This window comes from Argentina silus (assembly GCF_951799395.1).
Source record: "Argentina silus genome assembly, chromosome: 14".
NCBI lineage: Eukaryota > Metazoa > Chordata > Actinopteri > Argentiniformes > Argentinidae > Argentina > Argentina silus.
Genome location: NC_139668.1, coordinates 6,731,325 through 6,750,757, shown reverse-complemented (window position 1 = coordinate 6,750,757; position 19,433 = coordinate 6,731,325). Strand labels below are relative to the sequence as shown.

The window sequence follows — 19,433 nt, the reverse complement described above, 5'->3', positions numbered from 1 at the left end:
ACACAAACACAGACACACACTCACTCGCTCAGGCACACACACACAGACACACACTCACTCGCTCAGGCACACACACACAGACACACACTCACTCGCTCAGGCACACACACACAGACACACACTCACTCGCTCAGGCACACACAGTGCAGCATTACAGCCCTAGCCTGTCAGATATGATTTTGTCATTCAGTTAACAAATGGGAGAGAGAGGAGAGAGGAGAGAGAGTGCTTCTGTGCAGCATATTCCACGCTCGAAGGAACATGTGTGTTAATGCACTGTAGTGGTTAATGTGACGTCAAATGAGACAAGAGGGACACATTTTCCAGCCATCCTCTAAAAAAGGGCCCTCCCTATCCACAAGGATCCAGATATCAATAAACATGGAATAAACTCAACTGGCAGTCATTGGAATATAATGGTGTATAACATCGTGGCTAACAATGCAAAGAGTTCTGCACTTGAAATGTTTCAAATTGGTTCGCTTTGTTTTGCCTTTGTTTTGGTGTTATATAAGGCATTTCCATTTCAATGATGTCACAATGATCACAATCGTCTCTGTGGGCCTTATCTGTACAGTATGCATGAAATAGGCCTATGAAGTCTCAACGGATACACTGCTATACAGTTCAGCATCTCCTTACATCAAGTGGCACTTACTCCTGTGTAGTAGCGCCGTAATTATAGTACTCTCGTAACAACATTGTTACATACTGTACTATTATAGTGATTCAGTACCTGCATCAAATTTAAATGACAACATTTTCAATCCATGAAAGCAGGAAAGCTACATTTATGTCCAGCCATCTTTTATCACTATCTTTCGCGATGACTGTGTCTCATATCCTTTGTCCATATATCGAAGACACACATTGGGCACGTTCAGTTTGGCCCCAAAGCGCCCAGTCAATTCATTGCTCAGTGGAGGGGGAGGGAGGTAGACAACAACATGCTGATTGTGGTACTGAATGACCTCATCCCGGGGCTGCTCACAGAGATGTTGGTAAGGAAAGGGTCACTACAACAAGCACTGAAATATATTGACAGAAACGTGAACAGACACACACAGTAGTGAGTAAATTGAGTACATTTTAACCCATTTTTCCACAATTCTTAATCATGAAAAAGCCTATGTACATGACAAATCCTTTGGTCCTCACATGAGTGGCATTTTGTTTTCCAAACGAGACACACAACCCTTGAATGAGCTGTTTCCTGAAGCTTATCCTAACAATTCTTATGTCTCTTCTCTTCAATTTGAGAGTAATGACTGCAAATGAAAAGAATGAAATAGCCATAAAAGAGACTAAATTGATGACAAAGACTGAATCTAATGTGTCTTTCGAGCTCATAAAAATTAGTACCTACAGTAAAAGTAACCTCTTGTATTTGCTCTCGAATATTTCTTTCCTTTTAGTCTTCAGTCTTGAATCTGAAATGATCTCAGTAGATTCTCTCTCCTGTAGTCACACAGAAATGTAAACCTGCAGCAAATGCTGTGGGCAAGTTATCAAAGAAAAGGCTCTAGAATAGAATCTTCACAGCATGTCTCTATGACATCATAAAGATAAAGCTAGTTTACCTCTGCCTTTGTGATGCAATATTGATAAAGCTCGTTTACCTCTGCCTTTGTGATGCAATATTGATGATGCTACATTTTACTATCCTTTTTCCAAGACTGTAGCCCTGCATTATGAAGAGTCAACTATGTAATGCTTTGGGACTGTCAGGAATGATGTCAAAATAATGTAATTATAATAATTAATTATCAATTTGGACTGGAAAACTGTATTGCACAAACAAATAACTTTTAATAAAATAATATAATAAAAATATTTTTATTTTAGGAGAAATTCCCAAAAGATTGACTCAAACAATCACAAGTTCAAAGCACAATTTAATTGATTTAGCGAAGCATACATTCATCAATACATCATTCATCCATTCGTCTGTGTCTGGCGCTCATCTTTTGAGTTTTCTAATCCATAGTGAAAGAGAATACCTGTTTCATGTTTCTAGAACATACCAGAAGCCTAATTTTGATTGATCATGCTGAATTGATTAATGTTGGTCTTTAGTCAAGCTAATTCACCAAACGGACACTCAGTAAAGCGATAAGGCGACATGGGGATATCTATTTGATTGAAACAGTACTGAAATACTCTGGGTCCTGAGTTGCAGGGGGGAGTTTCTTCAGGGCCCCTCCCTGGATGGGTACCCTCTCCAGGGCCAGATCAGTGTTGGCCAGCGGACCTCCGGTCAGAAGAGCAGGGGTGCTCTCTATGGTTATCACCCGCCCACAGAAATTCTGAAATACATGCACAGACAGGTACAGGCGCACACAGGGGTACAGGTGCAGAGCAGAGCAGCATGCGCACACACACACACACACACACACACACACACACACACACACACACACACACACACACACACACACACACACACACGTTTGTTACAGCAAAATGTGTCTTATCTATGAGCTTATAAATTACAGCATTGTTCATATCTATAAAATGCACTTACTGTAGTTTGTAAGCCAGGGATCTGTGTAGGGTGAAATATAGATTCCTTATGCTCTGGTTTAGGTCTGGATGAGTTAATGGATTCCTCCTGAAGCGCTTTTGCCTCCTAAGAAATGAGAGGGAAGTGTAATCACAAACTCTTCTCCATAATAACACTTTATGAGAAATGTTAATAATAATAATGAGCTAATTATGAGGTCAGAGATAACCTTTAAAATCTTGTAATTTGACGTCTTTGCAACAAAATGATCCCATGACAGAGCAGTTAGCTCCCGTTGTTTCCAGTTGGAGCGTATCTGTAAAAATCCAGAAATAGAATCATAATTCGGTCAGACAAACATTCATTATTCTAGAGGATCACAATGTAAAATACGTTCATGACTTTATTGTGTTAAAAGCCTTGATGATTTTTCATGTACAGTATGCACCACCAGATCTCTGATGTTGTGTCTGTATGTAGGTTATCAATTGTCAAATAAATGTACGCATTCATTTATTCATTCATTCAGTCATTCATCCATTATGAGTCCATATTTGATACTGAATTTGCCTCTGACTGTTACCTCTGTGTACATGAGCTTCTCCTCAGAGATGTCCTTCTCCTTCTGGTGCTCCAGCATGCTGCTCTGCTCTGCAGTGACTCTCCTGGCAGTGTCCTGTGTCATCCTAGCCATGGCATCCAGGGCCTCCTCATCAGGGGTGATGGGTCTCACTCCCTCCAGAGACAGCTCCCTTGAGATCTCATCCCAGACCTCCCCAACCTGTAGTATATTACACAACCACACACCAGTATTCAGTTTCCATTCAGACGCACGACTGACTTTTTCTGTCAAACAATCTAACTGATATTCTTTTAGACTTTTCTGACATTTGATTCGATACTTCGTATTTCCCTGTAAGCATTCTGAGTGTGTGACAGACTTGTAAGTGTTCATTCTAGAAAGAGACTGGGCACAAATGTTCACCTTAAAGTCCAGGTATCTGTTGACAATGCTTAGAGTGACATAATCCTCTGTTGACAAACCGGACAGGTCTTCAAAACCTGAAATTAGAAGTATTGCTTTAGCCAAAAAACAATTAAAAACTCTTCATTTCGATCCGTAATCCCTTTCCTTGACAACTTTGTCCCTTACCAAGTTTACAGAAGACAGAGTAGATCTTGGAGCGCAGGTTCTCTGACACGTCCACCACAGCTGCACTGGGCCTGTCTGCAGGCAGAGACACCTGGGCATCCTCCTCTTGGTAACAACACAGAATAGGCCTCTGGGGATCTACAACAACAACAACAACAGATTATTACAACCACGTTGCACTAAGGAGCACTATAGGAGATCTTTTCTGTCGGCCGCAATAAGACTGTACAACTCCTCCTCCGGCTGGCTCCATCAGGGTGATCAGAGTCAGGCTGGGGGATGTTAAATCAAACTGGACAGTTCTTACTGTATATAACGTTTCAGATGTCTATTTTATTTATGTATTATTCTATTGTCACTTTATTTTGTTGTTGCTGTTTGTGAGCTGCTGTAACGCCTTAATTTCCCCTTGGGGATCAATAAAGTACCAATCTATCTATATATCTATCTATCTATCTATCTATCTATCTATCTAACCAAAGGACATAGAAGGGCATAACTCGAGTTCTGCACGCGTTACTCTGACATTTGTTTAAATCTTGCATTGATGTCAATGGGAAATGGCAGATCTCGAGTTGGGATTCCACCCTAATGTGCAGTTGTAGGATGGCAAACTCCATACTGAAAAAGACATACATGGCATACAAAGCAGACATACAGTATTTGTATGTCATTGTCTATGTCCTGCGATTCTGTGTATAATGGCTTTTAAAGTAACACAATGCCACAAACTACATCTCCAAAAGGGATTATCTATTATTATCTATCAAGACATATGATTTTGCTTTATTGCTAGAGTATTGACCTCATCAATTGTGTGATGTCCTTGATTACAATGATGGTCAATAGAACAGTCAATAGCACAGTAATCCTACTTAATGAATGCTGCAACAGCCCCACCTGTAATCCTTCCATGTAGGTCTCTGCTGACGCCCATCTCCATCTCCTCCTGCCTCCAGAGCTGCAGGAGGAGTCCTGGGGCAGTCAGGCCCTTCTGCCCCCTCCAGGCCAGGACGTGAGACAGAGTCTTGGGGTTGTCGCACAGCTCCAGCAGGGTGCCAAGGACCACGCTGTGTATATTTCTGGGGCACGACTGTACGAAAGAGATAAAGCATTCAGACAATAAAAAATGGAGCAGGAATCCTTACATGAGCAACACTAAGGGGGCATGCTCCAGTTAAAGTACTACTTACGTGGAGTAAATCGAACAGAAGAAAAGCCCCTTCTTTTGCCAAAAAGAAATCTTCTGTGGTGTAGCATCCAACAATACAGGACCTACATAATGTACAACAAAGGTATGTCAGTCAGACATGTCAGTTGCAAATGAAAGAAAGAACCTCTGTGATGTGTATTATGAGCGAACTGACCAGACACAGTCCACTGTAGAGAGAATGAGCTTGTTGTGTCCGAGGCCGCTGTAGAAATTCTCAGGGCACATCTTGAGGAAATGCACCGTCATCTCAACTCCTTCAGATCCAAACAGTTCCTGAGGCACAATAGTGTGTGTATTCAGCTGTTTAAGCATATTCTACATTCTAAGAGTGCAGTTTTTTTTCAGTAACGTTTATGGTGCTTCAGATATGAATTCATTATGATTATGAATTATGATTAAATGTCCTCTCCAAGATGATATTGTGATCCTGGTTTCAATCTGACGGTACGCTCTACTGTACCTTTCTGTGTTGATCGCTTTCACACAGTGCTGACAGGATGAGCTGCATGTCAGCCTTGATCTCCAGGGTGACAATATCCTCCTCCTCAGGACTCCCCTCCATCTGCATCAGAATCCCTGACAAAGATGTGTTCAATGTTACCATGGACAGTTCCTCAGACAACAGACATATAAAGTATAAGGCTTTATGTCACCAAACATTTTCAAAAGGGGTTATTATTACAGTGTTATTACATTGTTGTTAAAAAAGGGTTAGGTTTCGTCCTCATTACCGAGCAACTGGCTAATGGCTCCTTGATCACAGAGGTCCTGGTTGATTGCTTCGTTGCCTAGGGACGCCATGCATCTCAACAGCCTCACACAGTAGCGCATCTGAGCCTTCTTACTGCCCCTCCCTCCCGTACCATGGAAACTGTGGCCCTGTCCAAAGTAGGCATCTGTTTGGCATAAACAATGGGGTCATGCAATGTCAACAGTGGGAAAAAGTTCCAGTCAATCTCAGACCATGTGAATCAGGCGCCATTCTTCATTAAATTTCATGCATTGCAATAAGCCCATCCTCTGATGTCTACCTCCACCAGCCTCCCCTGATGGCAAGGTAATACACATGTGTAAGTAAATGTAATGTAAGTAAACACTCCTTGAGCTACATCCTTATATCTTCCAAGCCAGACATAGCCTGTGACATAACAACTATTGCTTTGGAGCAGTCCATCTGCCCCTAACCCTAACACCTAAACACCCCTACTGCTGTTTGACTTTGACTCTGTCCTGTGTGCTCCAGGTGTGTTCCATTGTCTTATGACAGGTGGGGTCATTCCTACGCGACGCACGGCGCCTCAGTGCAGACGCGCGCTATCTGAAGTGAGACAACGGGTGTGCGTCTGTTCCCTCTGTCGTCACCTCTCTCAGCGCACCACTCCAGCAGCAGAAGCAGGCAGGTGTTCCCCTGACACGTCATGTAGTCGTCCATCATCAGAGGTGCCAAGGTGGCCATAGTGGCGAGGGCCTGCAGCTGCAGCTCCTCCTGCTGGACAGGAGTCCAGTTGCGCGTCCCTGGCTGGCCCTCAGATGCAGCAGTGGAGGGATTCACCAGCATCAGCAAAGCCAGGATAACACGACCCTCTTTAAACAACTGGGAAAACAGAAATGTAATGTTTGCGATTCATGGAAGTTCAAAATAAATTAAAAACTGAAGGACAAGAATCTAAGGAAAAAGGGCAACTAAACAATGTTGTCTATACTGTGGAGTCAGTGAAAAACTGTATTGACGTTCTGTAACAACGGTCTGAAAGCCTCCCTCACCTGTACAGCAGACAAGTCATTGGACATGACAACAATCAGGTTTAGAAGCAACTTTTTCATTTCAAAATCCTCATTGTTGTAGGACAGTTTGAGGTTGCGGACCAATGGGTTGTGACTCTTGACTTGGATGAAAAAGAATTTGGAGGGTAAACATTTATTTGAAACACTTTCTGAATACATGAAATAATTACTATAATAAAAAAAAAGTTTTTTCCACTTATACTGTATATAAACTATGATTGCTGAAATTTATGAGGACAAAAAGAGGCTTACGTTCTGGAAAAGTAACAAAAAGAATGAGCTGCTTGGCAAACAAACTCTCCTGCAAATAAGGACACACATATTAGAATATGAATCAATATGAGATGCAGATCTGGCAAGATGATGAGCAATTTATTTCATTGATTTACCTACTTACTACTTGAATATATCAACACACTACTTACAATGAGTGGAGATTTGGGATTTTCAGCTATGAGAGTTGTGATCACAAGTAGATCATTCCTGAGTTGGAGATCATAATGTCTGAAGCCATTTAACAGCTGGTTCAAAAATGCCTCTTTCAGAGCCCTGTGGATCAGACAGGAAATTGCAATTGTGCCTATCCTTTCTCTATTGCACGGATCATTGGCCATGAGGTTGTAGGAACAGTATAATGGAATGAGAATTCACATACATAATGCAGTCCATGTTGCTGAGTTGAGAGGTGACCTCCTCTTTGCAGCCTCTTTCTAGCAAATTCCACAGGATCTCTGAGGAACGGAACAGGACTTGTCCCGATGGGTCTGGCTCATTCATATGGAAGCAAATTTTCTGTGCCCCCTGTGCCTTTAACATCAGGCTACAGTTCACTTCTGCAAAAAAACAGCATACAGTAAATTGAAATTTAAGAGGTGAAATCAATAGAAAATTGCCCCATTGATATTGACAGAGAGTGACGGCTGTGATTGGTCCTATTTAAAATCCTACTTTATCTGAAGAGCTACTTAATTTAATGAGAGTTAATCTGCTGGATGGACGTGCTTGACAGAAACCCATAATGGGTAAGAGCAGTTGTTCACCAGAGGAGCTGGAGAGCATCTGAAGGGTCTGCAGGACCTGCAGCTTCACCGCAGGCTGGGTCTCCAGTAAGGCCATGGAGAGAACCAGGGTCTCCGCCAGGCCGCTCTGCTCCAACAGCAGGACCTTGTAGCCTGGGCTTATAGGGTGGGGCCCTGGAGAAAGGGCAATATTGCAATAGCAAAGTATCCTTGAAAAATTGGATTGAAAAGGCCTCACTCATTGATTGTTTAGAGAATATATTTGTTCTGTTGTTGTGAGAATCTGTTATGAGAGGTGAGAGATGCAGCTGTTGGCTTGGAAAAGCAGTCCATACCGTCCACAGTACAGCGTTGGGATGTCACAGAGCTGTAGAATGATTTGATAGAGTCGCATATTTGGTGTCTCACTTCGGCATTGGGCACTCTCATCAGGAACCCTGCAAATGCAGAACAGGCTTTTGAATGACCATAGATGCTGATTGTTATGACCACTCCAGGGGAGGCTGGGGGAGGTGATAATCGGAAGACAGGCTTATTGTAATGCATGAAATGGAATGAGAATGGTATATGGAGCCCGTCCTCCGATTTCTACCTCCACCAGCCTACCCTGGACCACTCACTGCAGCATTGCTGGTGTTGCATACCCATTTGAGAGAGTGATTCTTTGACAACGTGTGCATAGGTCATCTCATCAGAGGTCTTCTCCTTTAGAAAGGGGAGTCTAAGGGAGAAGTAGAATGTTTATGCAAAAGCAACATGCACATCCTGAGTGAAATGGAAGAAAATGTAGATTGAGATTCTTACCTACAAATCCCAAGTAAATCACAGAGCGCTGAAGTATATTCGGGGTGATCCTTAGCCTTCTCAGCACAAATGTTTATAATCTTAAAAATGTCAGCCAGGTCTTTCAAAAGCTTGAAAAGATTATTTCAAGGATAAATACTGGAGGATTGAATATATTAAGCCTAATGCTGTGTCAAAAATAGATCCAGACGATGTGTCATAATCATCATGGTTAGCCTATTCCTGTGTGAGGAAAATGCTGACAGAAAGAGGAATTTGCTTAAGCTACAGCTAATTGGGATCTTGAGAATTACCCTTCGGTCCTTGAGGACATCAAATTGCCTAACAACAATAATTTCCAAAACATCATTAGGGAGTAAAGCCAAAAGGGGCAGATTCACTAAGCCTTTGCATCAGGTTTTTTCCCAAAGGAAATTAAATATAGAAATTAGGACAAAAGGTGCAATAGAGGTTAAGAGACGGAATAAGAAATGGAAATAAAGCACAAAAAAGACCCACAAATCTGACCCAAGATATTTCAAACCTTGGCAAAGGCATAGGGACCTAATTCACTCATGATCTTATTTGTTATAGGCTACAAAGGAACATTTTTTATTAACTTTGAAAAGTCAGGTAAGGATACAATGCCTTTTTGACATCTTTTCCATAGTTTCTTCAATACAAAAAGGTGTCTCTCCTTCAAAGAACACTTGATAAAAGAGAGAAACGTTTGATTAAAACTTGCCCATTTATAAACTAACACATGCAGGCCCACAAGTGCAATCAATTCTGAAATTGAATACACTACACAAATAAATTGGTGAAAAATCTAATTTATCACTTACTGTTAAAGGATCCTCGAGGAGATGAATTAAACGACTAAGTTCAAGAGATTTAGCAACAGCCTGAAAAGAGGAAATGTATTAATATTCCATTATTTAGCATCAGTGATATGATAGAAAGTTATATTTGATCATATCCAAAGTTAACAGCAGTTAGAAAGAAACATGACATCAGAGAAAACGTACCTCTTTCGTATCTTGATCATTATCTTTTGCGAAGTGTTTGATCACTGGGATGTCAGGTTTTCTTCGATGCACTTTGGATCTAGTTGTCCTCAGAGAACTTTTGATCATTTCAGCCTCCGAAGCGAGCATTGCAAAAGCATCTGTGCAAACGACTTTATACAGAGTTCAACGTGCACAACTGAATGTTCTCAGCCGGTTGCCATTACAAACACTGCAAGGACACACAATTGTTTATGTGTCAAAAGGGTCCGAAAAAAATCACCTTGCTGTTTATGTTGATGTGTTGACTTCGTTCGGATCCACCTCTGCGCGCGTGTATCCGTTGCTATGGTAATCGCAGTACTACGGAGAGCAGGAGGTACTAAAACCCCAGCGCAAAACGCCTACTTGACACCGGAAATGGGCTCTGGTGACAGCACCGTCTTGATTTCCTTCACGGAATAACAACAACCAAAGGACATTTCAAGACAAATTGATTCATAGACAAGTCTTTAAATCGTTCCATTCAAAGGATAAACCCTGAATCGGAAAGAGAGAGCACAGTCAGCAATGCTGACAGACGCAGGTTAGCGCGTTTGCATTTCTTACTACACTAGGCATTGACTTTATTGTTTGACAGGGCAGAATTAAATCTCGCCAGCTAGACATCTGTGCATATCACATTTGTTTTCGTCTGATTTTCTTAATCACTAATCAGACTGAAACCTCCTCAGTCAGTTGTGTGGTCACGGTTACATTTGTGTTTTAATAAAGGCCCTGGCCTGTGTTAACCTGTTTTCATAGCACATGCTGTACTAGAATACACACTGTAGACCATCAAATCCACATCATCTGATCAATTTACAGATTATAGTGGGAATGCTTCTGGTGCCGCTCGGCGGGCCAAGAAGAGGACCGCAATGGAGTCGTCAGGGGACAGCCAGTCCCTTCGCTCCTCCGGGAGACAGGTCAACGTCCGAGTGAAGCGCTGCAATAATCCTCCACCTGGACAGGTAGGGCCTCTACACCATAGTCTTTGTTGTTTTTAGTTTATTTTAGGTGTTTTTGCACAAACAATTATGCACAAACTGTATGTGCTTTGAGATTGTACAAATGAAAAGCGTGTGACAAATCAAATGTATTATATTATGAATTGGCCCTCACGGCCCACCCCTATGCAGCCTCTGCTTCATTGAATGATCATGACCTCATTAATATCCCCATACTCTGGATTAGCCTACATCACATTGTCTCTAAACATTCTAAAATAATTGGTCTGGTTCACATTTTTAACAAAATGTTCTGAAGTCACATTATATAATTTTAAAGAAAATCATATAATCATAAAGAAAAAAATATTAGATAAATAATATTGCTACTAATGATGTCTCTCCCTGGATTCCAGCCTAAAAGAAAAGCCACGGACACAGAGGAAGAAGATGACCAGTCAGAGAAGAAGTACAGGAAGTGTGAGAAAGCGGGGTGCTCTGCCACATACCCAGTGTGCTTTGCAAGTGCCTCTGACAGGTACCGTCTCCTGTTGGGAGTTTATCTATTCCATTCCATGCATTACAATGAGCCCGCCCTCGGATTTCTACCTCCACCAGCCTCCACTGGTCTATACCCCAAAAGCAAGCATGCTGTACAGTGAGATCCCATGTACAGGGTGGGTTTTTCCTGTTTTTCAAGTTTCTTCTGCTCTTTCTGTCTTTCTTTCAGGTGTGCCAAAAATGGCTACACTTCACGATGGTACCATTTGTCCTGTGGGGAACACTTTTGCAATGAGTGTTTTGATCACTATTACAGAAGGTAAGCATAGGGCCAAATAGAAGAATTACATCTTTATTTTTAGCCAAAACTGAATTGTCTTATGCCTCATTCATAATGTTTATCAGAATTATTAACCCAAATGGATTTCTGTAATTTTCACATTTGTTCATCTAAATGTAATGACAATATCTTTCCTTGATGTATCAGTCACAAGGATGGCTATGAGACGTATGCATCCTGGAAAAGGGTTTGGACTGGTAATGGGAAAAGTGAGCCCAGTCTCAAAGCTTTCATGGCAGACCAACAGCTACCATACTGGGTGAGAGCAACACAGCCTCCTTTCAACAGCTGATGAACTGACTTAGCATCCAGGTCGCTGTAGTAACTATCATATTTAAGTTCACACCAGCACTTCAAACCCATTGACGCGTTGTTGTTTTGCCTCCAGGTGCAATGCACCAAGCCAGACTGTGGTAAATGGCGCCAGTTAACCAAGGACATCCAGCTCACCGCTTCACTTGCATCTACATATCGCTGTGGCATGAAGTTCAACAATATCAAGGTAAACAAGAAGAAGAAGAAGAAGAGGAAGCAATCAAACACACAGTAGTTTGACATTTTATGTGTGTTCATATCATGTGTTTATATTCACAGAGTGAAGGGCCAGACCAGTGCTCTCTACCAGAAGATTTGGTGAGTGACAGTTGAATTTGTTATTTTCTATTTCATAACTGCACTGCACAATAATTACAATTTAATTATTCCTGTAGCTTCCTGATAATGATAATGACCCTCCTCATCAGCTACAATTGTGTCCTGAGAGGTGGAGTTACCGTGTCCTTAATGCAGAAGCTTCTTTCTTCACAGAGAGTGGCAGAGGTGATTGACAGCTGGTGGCATTCCATGCTGATCCTGCCCCCGCTGTTTAAGGACAGCCCAGCCAACCCTTTCCTCACCGCCTACTACCCCGACTGTGTAGGCATGAGCCCCTCAGGATCCCCCAGCAATGTGTCTCTGGCTGAGCTGAGGACGGAGCACTGCAGAGCCATCCAGCCTCAGAGTAAGTATAGGGTAGGAGAGAGAAACTAAACCTCAACCCTGCCCTTACCTCAGCCCTACTGAGGAGTACAGAGGAGAAATATAGGCCCTGCTCCAATACTTTAAGAATGCACGCCTCCCTGGCTCCCTCCCGCCTCCTTTCCTTGAAGTATTAACTTATCCAACATGATTGGATTGGTCAAAGCACACTTTCCATTGCATTGCTTAGACCAATCAAGTCGTGCCAGATTAAGGAAGGGAGGAAGGAAGGATGCATTTTACAAGTATTCAAACAGGGCTGTAGAGAACACTCAGAACTAAGGGGCCAGTGGAGTACCAAGTACTTTCCAAGATAATGATGCTTCCAGGTTAATAACTTCAAATGGCTGTTCTGGGTCTGTAAATATATTTCCTAACACTGAGACATTGTGTTCAGTTCCAGGGCTGTGTCCATACTTCCAGCCCTTCTATCAGCCCAACGAATGTGGAAAGGCCCTATGTGTGCGACCGGATATGATGGAGCTGGATGAGCTGTATGAGTTTCCAGAGTTTTCCCGTGACCCCACCATGTACCTGGCCCTGCGTAACCTCATCCTGGCCTCCTGGCACAGAGACTGTAAGGTAGACATTCTTACAGGCAAACACCCCAATACACTCTTTAAATGTGATCACAGGAGATGAGAGACAACTTTTCATGAGAGACAACTTGAGTTTGTGAGTGAAATACAGCAGCTTGAGAACATAACACTTTAATTATGTTCTCCAGGAGAAATGTCGGACAAAATGAAACATGGCAGGTGCTTGATGATGAAATAAGCTCCCTCCTCTCATTCCAAGGAGGTGCTGACGCCCCAGAGGTGTGCGCCTCACGTCATCGTGCGGGGGCTGGTGAGAGTGCGCTGTGTGCAGGAGATGGACAGGGTGCTCCATTTCATGACCAGGAAGGGTCTGATCAACACGGGAGTACTGTCAGTCAAACAGTCCCTGCTCCCAGAGCGATACCACAATGTGAGTGATGTCTATTTGCCTTTCGTCTTTTACCCATCCTCTTACAGTCCATAGTCTTGGTCTGCAACTCATTCCAAACTGGTTTGGTTCTTTGCAGAAGAATGTGATTGTGATAGGAGCTGGGGCGTCTGGACTTGCCGCTGCACGACAGCTTCAGAACTTCGGCATGCAGGTAAAAACAACAATGACTAGGCTAAGTCAGGAAGTGTTGGTGTGTTCCGCTAATCATGACCTTTGACCTTTACGCACTTAGGTGGTGGTGCTTGAGGCGAGGGAGCGGATAGGAGGGCGGGTGTGGGACGACACATCGTTGGGCGTCACCGTGGGTCGGGGGGCGCAGATTGTTAATGGCTGTGTCAACAACCCCATGGCCCTGATGTGTGAGCAGGTGAGATTCTGAATTGGAGCTCAATTAAGAACTCGATGAACACTCATTCACACTCAAAACCACTGGGACACACTCCCTCATTAACAAACCTTACACTGTCTAACTGCAGATTCCTAATTTTCCATCACAGTGCTGCACATTGGGCCTCATGTAGGAAGCGATATACAAACAAATTTCCTCTTATTTTTGTTCGTATCCACGATTTGTTCTTATTTTGTTAGTACTCGTTGATTTCTGGTATTCACCAATGTTTTCTTACATTTTACGAGTGGCCGAGAGCACTCTTACCAAGATAAGAAAAAAACATCTTGTTTTCACAGTCCACAAATTGTTTGTCCAATGCAAGGAAACATAAGTCTTAAATTTGAGGAACATTAAAAAAAACATGAATATCATATAATCAAATTTAGATTATCATATGTCTTAGAGTAGATATAATGATTGGATTATTAAATTCGTGGGCTAAAGAAATACTATTGGTCCATTGATCCCAATTAAGACTACAAAAACCCTCGGGTGATATTGCGTGCGTTCAGCTTCTGAATGGCTTACATACTGCTCTTAGATGCTTTGGCCATCCAGGCCTTACGCAGAGAAGGGGTTTTTAGAGATCGCACAGATCTGTTGGATGAAACGGATGAATGGCTTCTAAGCCGTTTCAGATTGCCAAGAGCACTGCTTTTAGATTTGTGCGATACTCTGGAGCCTCAACTTAGGCCAAACACACGCCGGTCAAATCCCGTGCCTCCACACCTGCAAGTACATAGCGCACTCAGAGTTTCAGCCACAGGATCCTTTCAGAGAGAGAGAGAGAGAGAGAGGAGACAGGTCAGGCATTTCACAGTCTTCTTTGAGTCGTGCGCTTCGAGAGTACTGAAAGCTATCATATCGTTCATGCCCCCGTACATATAGTGCTATGCTAATAACAAGCAATCGGCCACGTGCCTCCAATGTACGATCAAGTGGGATTCATCATTCAGAACCCCTGGGTAGGAGCAGATTTGGATGGTTAAGAACGTTTGGTTCGTTCTGGAGTTGACTTCTCTTATTTTTTCTCTTAACAGAAAATTAAGAGAAAATATAAGAGACATTTAAGAGAATGTTGCTGCATGAGGCCCAATGACTCATATTTTCCATTATACTAGGAAAGCTGATGGTCATGCACTGCCACCGCTCCAGCTGGCTCCCATCATTACTCTGTTGCCTGGTTTCATGTGTGCAGCTGGGCATCAAGATGCATAAGCTGGGGGAGAGGTGTGACCTGTTCCAGGAGGGAGGGAGAGCCACAGACCCAGCCATCGACAAGCGCATGGACTTCCACTTCAACGCTATACTGGATGTGGTGTCAGAGTGGAGGAAGGACAAGTCCCAGAACCAGGACACACCTCTGGGAGGTACATGATTGATTGATTGTTTAAATTATCATTATTATTATTTTTTTATTACAATGTCCTACACCTACAACAAGTGCCCAGCCCATACGGGCTTATAAGAAATAATTACATATAAGAGAAATGACATACATGCATGGCATACAACACATGCATTGCATACATATAACATCCATACATGCAATGCATACAGTACATACATTCAGGACATTTATGTCCATTCCCACCATTCCCACACATTGACATGCTTCATCTTCAGTAGTAGTGATAGAAACGTGCCCAATTGTCTGTTAATTTATTCATTTTTATTCATTTTATCTCCAGAAAAAATCCAGGAAGTCTATAAGACATTTCTTCAGGAGTCAGGGATCCAGTTCAGTGATCTGGAGGAGAAGGTGCTTCAGTTCCATCTGAGCAACCTGGAGTATGCCTGTGGAAGCACGCTGGACCAGGTCCGAGGCTGAGCTTATCCTTACCACACCTTTGGAACTGACAATTTAAGGGCTGTTCAGACTGTTGGGCCTTTTAAAGCAGACCTTAAGACACATCTTTATCGGCTGGCCTCCCCTTCCTCCTAGAGTTTGATTGCTGCTTTTATGATATGGTTATATATATTTTTTGGGGGGGAGGGGGATTTTTTTTTTTTACATTGTTTATATTTTATTTTATGCACTTTGTGAGATTATTCTTGTATAATGAGAAGCGCTTTATAAATGTAATTCATTATAATTATTATTATTATTACCATGACCACAACTCTTGGTAGTGATGGTCAATGTAGCCACTATAGGAGATATACAGTATGATATCATGTGGTTGTCTGAGAAGTTTTGAGTGTGTTTTGATTTAAAGTGCATTTTAAGCAGTGTCACTACACACTTTAGAGAAGAAAAAGTTAACAATATGATTACATGAAAGAGAAACATAGTCGATGTAGAGACCGTAGGAGAGATGGGAGGCAATCCTTAGTGTGTGTGTAGTCTCACTGTAGTCTTGTGTTGGTCTGTTGGCAGGTGTCAGCTCGATCCTGGGACCACAATGAATTCTTTGCCCAGTTCTCAGGTGACCACACCTTGCTGACTCAAGGCTACTCCTCTGTGCTTAACAAACTGGCTGAGGGGCTGGACATCCGCATCAACAGCCCGGTTTGTTACTATACCCTTAATACTGTATATTTCCTTGGTTCTTCTTGTAGGTCAGTCATGTATAGAAAGAAGTTTAAGAGATAATTTGTTTGTGTACTCAAGCAATGCTAATGCCTTTAAAAAAAAAAGTATTTTTTCCCATTGTAGGTTCAGGCTATTGACTACTCAGGGGATGTTGTCAAGGTTGCATCTCCCAATGGGTCTCAATGGACAGCACAGAAAGTAAGATTTTCATTTCCAGTCAGATGACCATTTCCACAATAGAGAACAACTAACTTCCTTTTCTCTGTTTCTGAATGGACATTGTGACGCATCAAAACCAGACAAGAGAGTTTTTTCTTTTGAGAGTTTGTCTTGAATGTAAAAGAGAGTAAAGCAAGCCATGAAGTTTGACAGTCCATCCAGCAGAACAGCAGTGTTGTACCTGGTGATACCCCATAATAACTGCAGTAAGAGGAACTTTATTTGTGTCTTTTCTTAGGTTCTGGTGACTGTGCCATTGACTTTACTTCAGAGGAATGTTGTTCAGTTTAACCCTCCTCTTCCTGAGAGAAAGCTGAAAGCCATCCATAGCCTTGGGGCTGGTCTCATTGAAAAGGTAAGGGATCAGAGAGAAAGAAACGTGGAAATATAAAACTGACTGGGTCATTGCGGTCTGATCTGAACGAACGCTGTGTTTTATAACTGTCCTCAGGTTGCTCTGCAGTTCCCGTACAGATTTTGGGACAGCAAGATCCAAGGAGCAGACTACTTTGGCCATATTCCACCCAGTCCTGATAAAAGAGGGATGTTTGGCGTGTTCTACGACATGGATCCAAAGGTTAGATACCAAATCTATATCACTATGCTAACTTAGTGTTCTACACTTATTGTTTACTAAAAGTATATATATCAAAAAGAATACTGTTGAATTCAAATGTGGACATGAGTGAATATTATGACTGAATAAATTATATAAAACCCTCCTACCATCAGATTAGACAAGTACAGTTGGATGATGCTTAGCGCAATGAGAAAAGTTTGCATCCTGAGGCATATTCATCAGAGCTGTGTATGTCGGAGTGGACAACTGAACCCTGTTCACTGAAGACATCAGGGGCGTGCCTGTTGAATACTGCACAAGAGAGAGTCTATGCTGATTAAAAGAATCCTAGCTGAAGAAACACGTATTCCTGTCTTGGGTCCTATCTACAGGGGAAGCAGAGCGTCCTGATGTCCGTCATCACTGGTGAAGCTGTGCCCTCCATCAGGACTCTGGAGGACAAAGAGGTTGCTGATGAGTGCATGAAGGTGCTGCGGGAACTCTTCAAGGAGCAGGTATGAGGAACAGCCGTCCGTGAAACCAAAATCTGACTTATAACTACACTTGGGATTTTGAAAGATATTCAAAATAACAAGAAATTGCTTAATTTCCTTTTACATTTTCTTGGATAGGAGGTCCCAGAGCCGGTAAAGTGCTTTGTCACACGGTGGAGCAAAGACATGTGGTCCCAGATGTCCTACAGCTTTGTAAAGACAGGAGGCAGTGGGGAGGCCTATGACATCATCGCTGAGGATGTGCAAGGAAAAGTGTTCTTTGCCGGGGAGGTGAGCGTTAAACATATTCGTTCCATATCAGGGCAGGCTGGTGGAGGCAAAAATCGGAAGACAGGCTCATTGTAATGCATGGGATGGAATGAGGAATGGTATCAAACACAATACCATCCCTCATTCCATTCCATGCATTAAAATAAGACCGTCCTCTGATTTCTACCTCTAGAACATCATTAAGGACAAATGATAATCTCACAATGTCTCTAATTTTCTCTTGTGATGCCTATGCTATACTGTATACTGTAAACAGAATCTGAATCTGAACCTGAATGTGTACACTTGCTGTATTTGTCTCCAGGCCACCAACAGGCACTTCCCACAGACTGTTACTGGTGCCTATCTGAGTGGGGTCAGAGAAGCCAGTAAAATCGCTGCTTTGTAACTCCTTCTTTGGATTACATCAGTCTCCCAGAAGTTTCAGTGACTTCACTCCAAACTAAGTTGCTCTTGAGTGATGTCTTGAGTAATGTTTTCACCCTGTGTGCTGTACCTCATGGAAGATGTCCAAATGCTGTATGAAATAAGGCAGCGTTATGGTTTTTATATATTTCGTTAGGTACAGATGCAAATCTCACTGGTTCAAGTGGACAGAGATCATAAGAAAATGATATCTGCAACACTGGTATTGATGAAGGAAAAGAGACATTTTGATCGTGTATGGATTCTACAGGATTTAAATATGTGTATTCAGTTGTTTTTCAAAATGAATTGTTGTCAAGGGAGGAGCATACCAATATTGTATACTTCTAATGGTGTTGTGATGTATGTGGGTACAAATTGGCACTTAACTGTCAAACATAGCTGAGATGATGAGTACTTTTGCAGTAGCACTTTTTCTTTTATTATGAATTTATCAAAATTGTGTCATAGGCTGGGATGGGCCTGAATATGCTTTCTTTGAAAAAACCAAGGATAGGAAGTGTTGCTTTAAGCAGATCAATTGACCGTCAGTAAGGACATTTTTAGGGTAGTGAATCGAAACAATTCTCTCTTTTGCTTTATCATTTATGTTATCATTGTTTGTCAAAATGAGTTGTTCTGTTTGTGTTGTTTATTGTTTATTATTGTTGTTCTAAGAGTGGAACATTCTATCATGCCCAATCTTTTGTCAGACGTTACAATGTCTGAAGATTTATGTCAGTGTAACTTTATTAAATGAGCTAATAACTGCCCCTACGTATTATGACATAAAGAAGATGCAGGGATCCAGGGACAGACTTCGGGATGGCTGAACCGGAGAGCTTACACACTTGCTTACACCGTTGACGGTCTGCGGAAATGAAAATAAAGTATATGAAAACACCTGAACTTGAGTTGTTACTCATGATGACAACAACATGGGTTATTTATTTTTTTGGGAAAAAAGACACTGCTGAATAAGTTATCATGACGTGACTCGTTTTTTTGAGAATGCGAGCGAATGGAAACAGCAAACGTCATCAAATACCGACAGCGAGAGCCCGCGCACTTGTAAACAAAGAAATACTTTTCTTTTTAAATTTGTTTTTATTGTATCTTAATTTTGTGAAACGGACCAATGATCTAGCAATAGCTCTTTGTTGAAATAAAGCCCATTGATCAAACCAGAAGATTCTGTATACGCTGTCAAAAAAGGTGTTATAGCTGTTATTTTGTAT

At 42.0% G+C, this 19,433-nt stretch overlaps 2 protein-coding genes across 2 annotated transcripts; one reads left to right on the top strand and one right to left on the bottom strand.

The window, feature by feature from the left end:
- Positions 1–2,077: 2,077 nt before the first annotated feature.
- Positions 2,078–9,613, bottom strand: cfap69 (cilia and flagella associated protein 69; the record flags this gene model as incomplete). The annotated part of the gene is given in 24 exon segments (XM_083684664.1): positions 2,078–2,306; positions 2,525–2,629; positions 2,733–2,819; positions 3,087–3,284; positions 3,489–3,565; positions 3,657–3,794; positions 4,557–4,749; positions 4,850–4,931; positions 5,024–5,142; positions 5,330–5,445; positions 5,601–5,765; positions 6,232–6,463; positions 6,634–6,755; positions 6,907–6,955; positions 7,080–7,203; positions 7,310–7,487; positions 7,695–7,847; positions 7,912–7,972; positions 7,974–8,110; positions 8,318–8,394; positions 8,478–8,587; positions 9,100–9,165; positions 9,302–9,361; positions 9,485–9,613. Coding segments are annotated over 24 exon segments (2,952 nt in total). The 3' UTR covers positions 2,078–2,132.
- A 295-nt stretch (positions 9,614–9,908) lies between these two features.
- kdm1b (lysine demethylase 1B) lies at positions 9,909–19,381 on the top strand. The gene is made up of 21 exons (XM_083685323.1): positions 9,909–10,049; positions 10,331–10,476; positions 10,869–10,990; positions 11,183–11,272; positions 11,441–11,552; positions 11,682–11,795; positions 11,888–11,926; positions 12,101–12,293; positions 12,708–12,892; positions 13,109–13,279; positions 13,377–13,451; positions 13,533–13,667; positions 14,890–15,061; positions 15,383–15,510; positions 16,072–16,203; positions 16,351–16,425; positions 16,685–16,801; positions 16,898–17,023; positions 17,398–17,520; positions 17,638–17,790; positions 18,095–19,381. Exons 1-21 carry the CDS (start codon positions 10,034–10,036, stop codon positions 18,176–18,178), a joined length of 2,508 nt encoding a protein of 835 aa, XP_083541449.1. The 5' UTR covers positions 9,909–10,033; the 3' UTR covers positions 18,179–19,381.
- Positions 19,382–19,433: the final 52 nt, after the last annotated feature.

Coding starts and splice junctions, on each gene's coding strand:
- kdm1b (XM_083685323.1), top strand. Junction 15,062..15,382: donor CCAGGACACACCTCTGGGAG/GTACATGATTGA, acceptor TTTTATCTCCAG/AAAAAATCCAGGAAGTCTAT. Junction 16,426..16,684: donor CTCAATGGACAGCACAGAAA/GTAAGATTTTCA, acceptor GTCTTTTCTTAG/GTTCTGGTGACTGTGCCATT.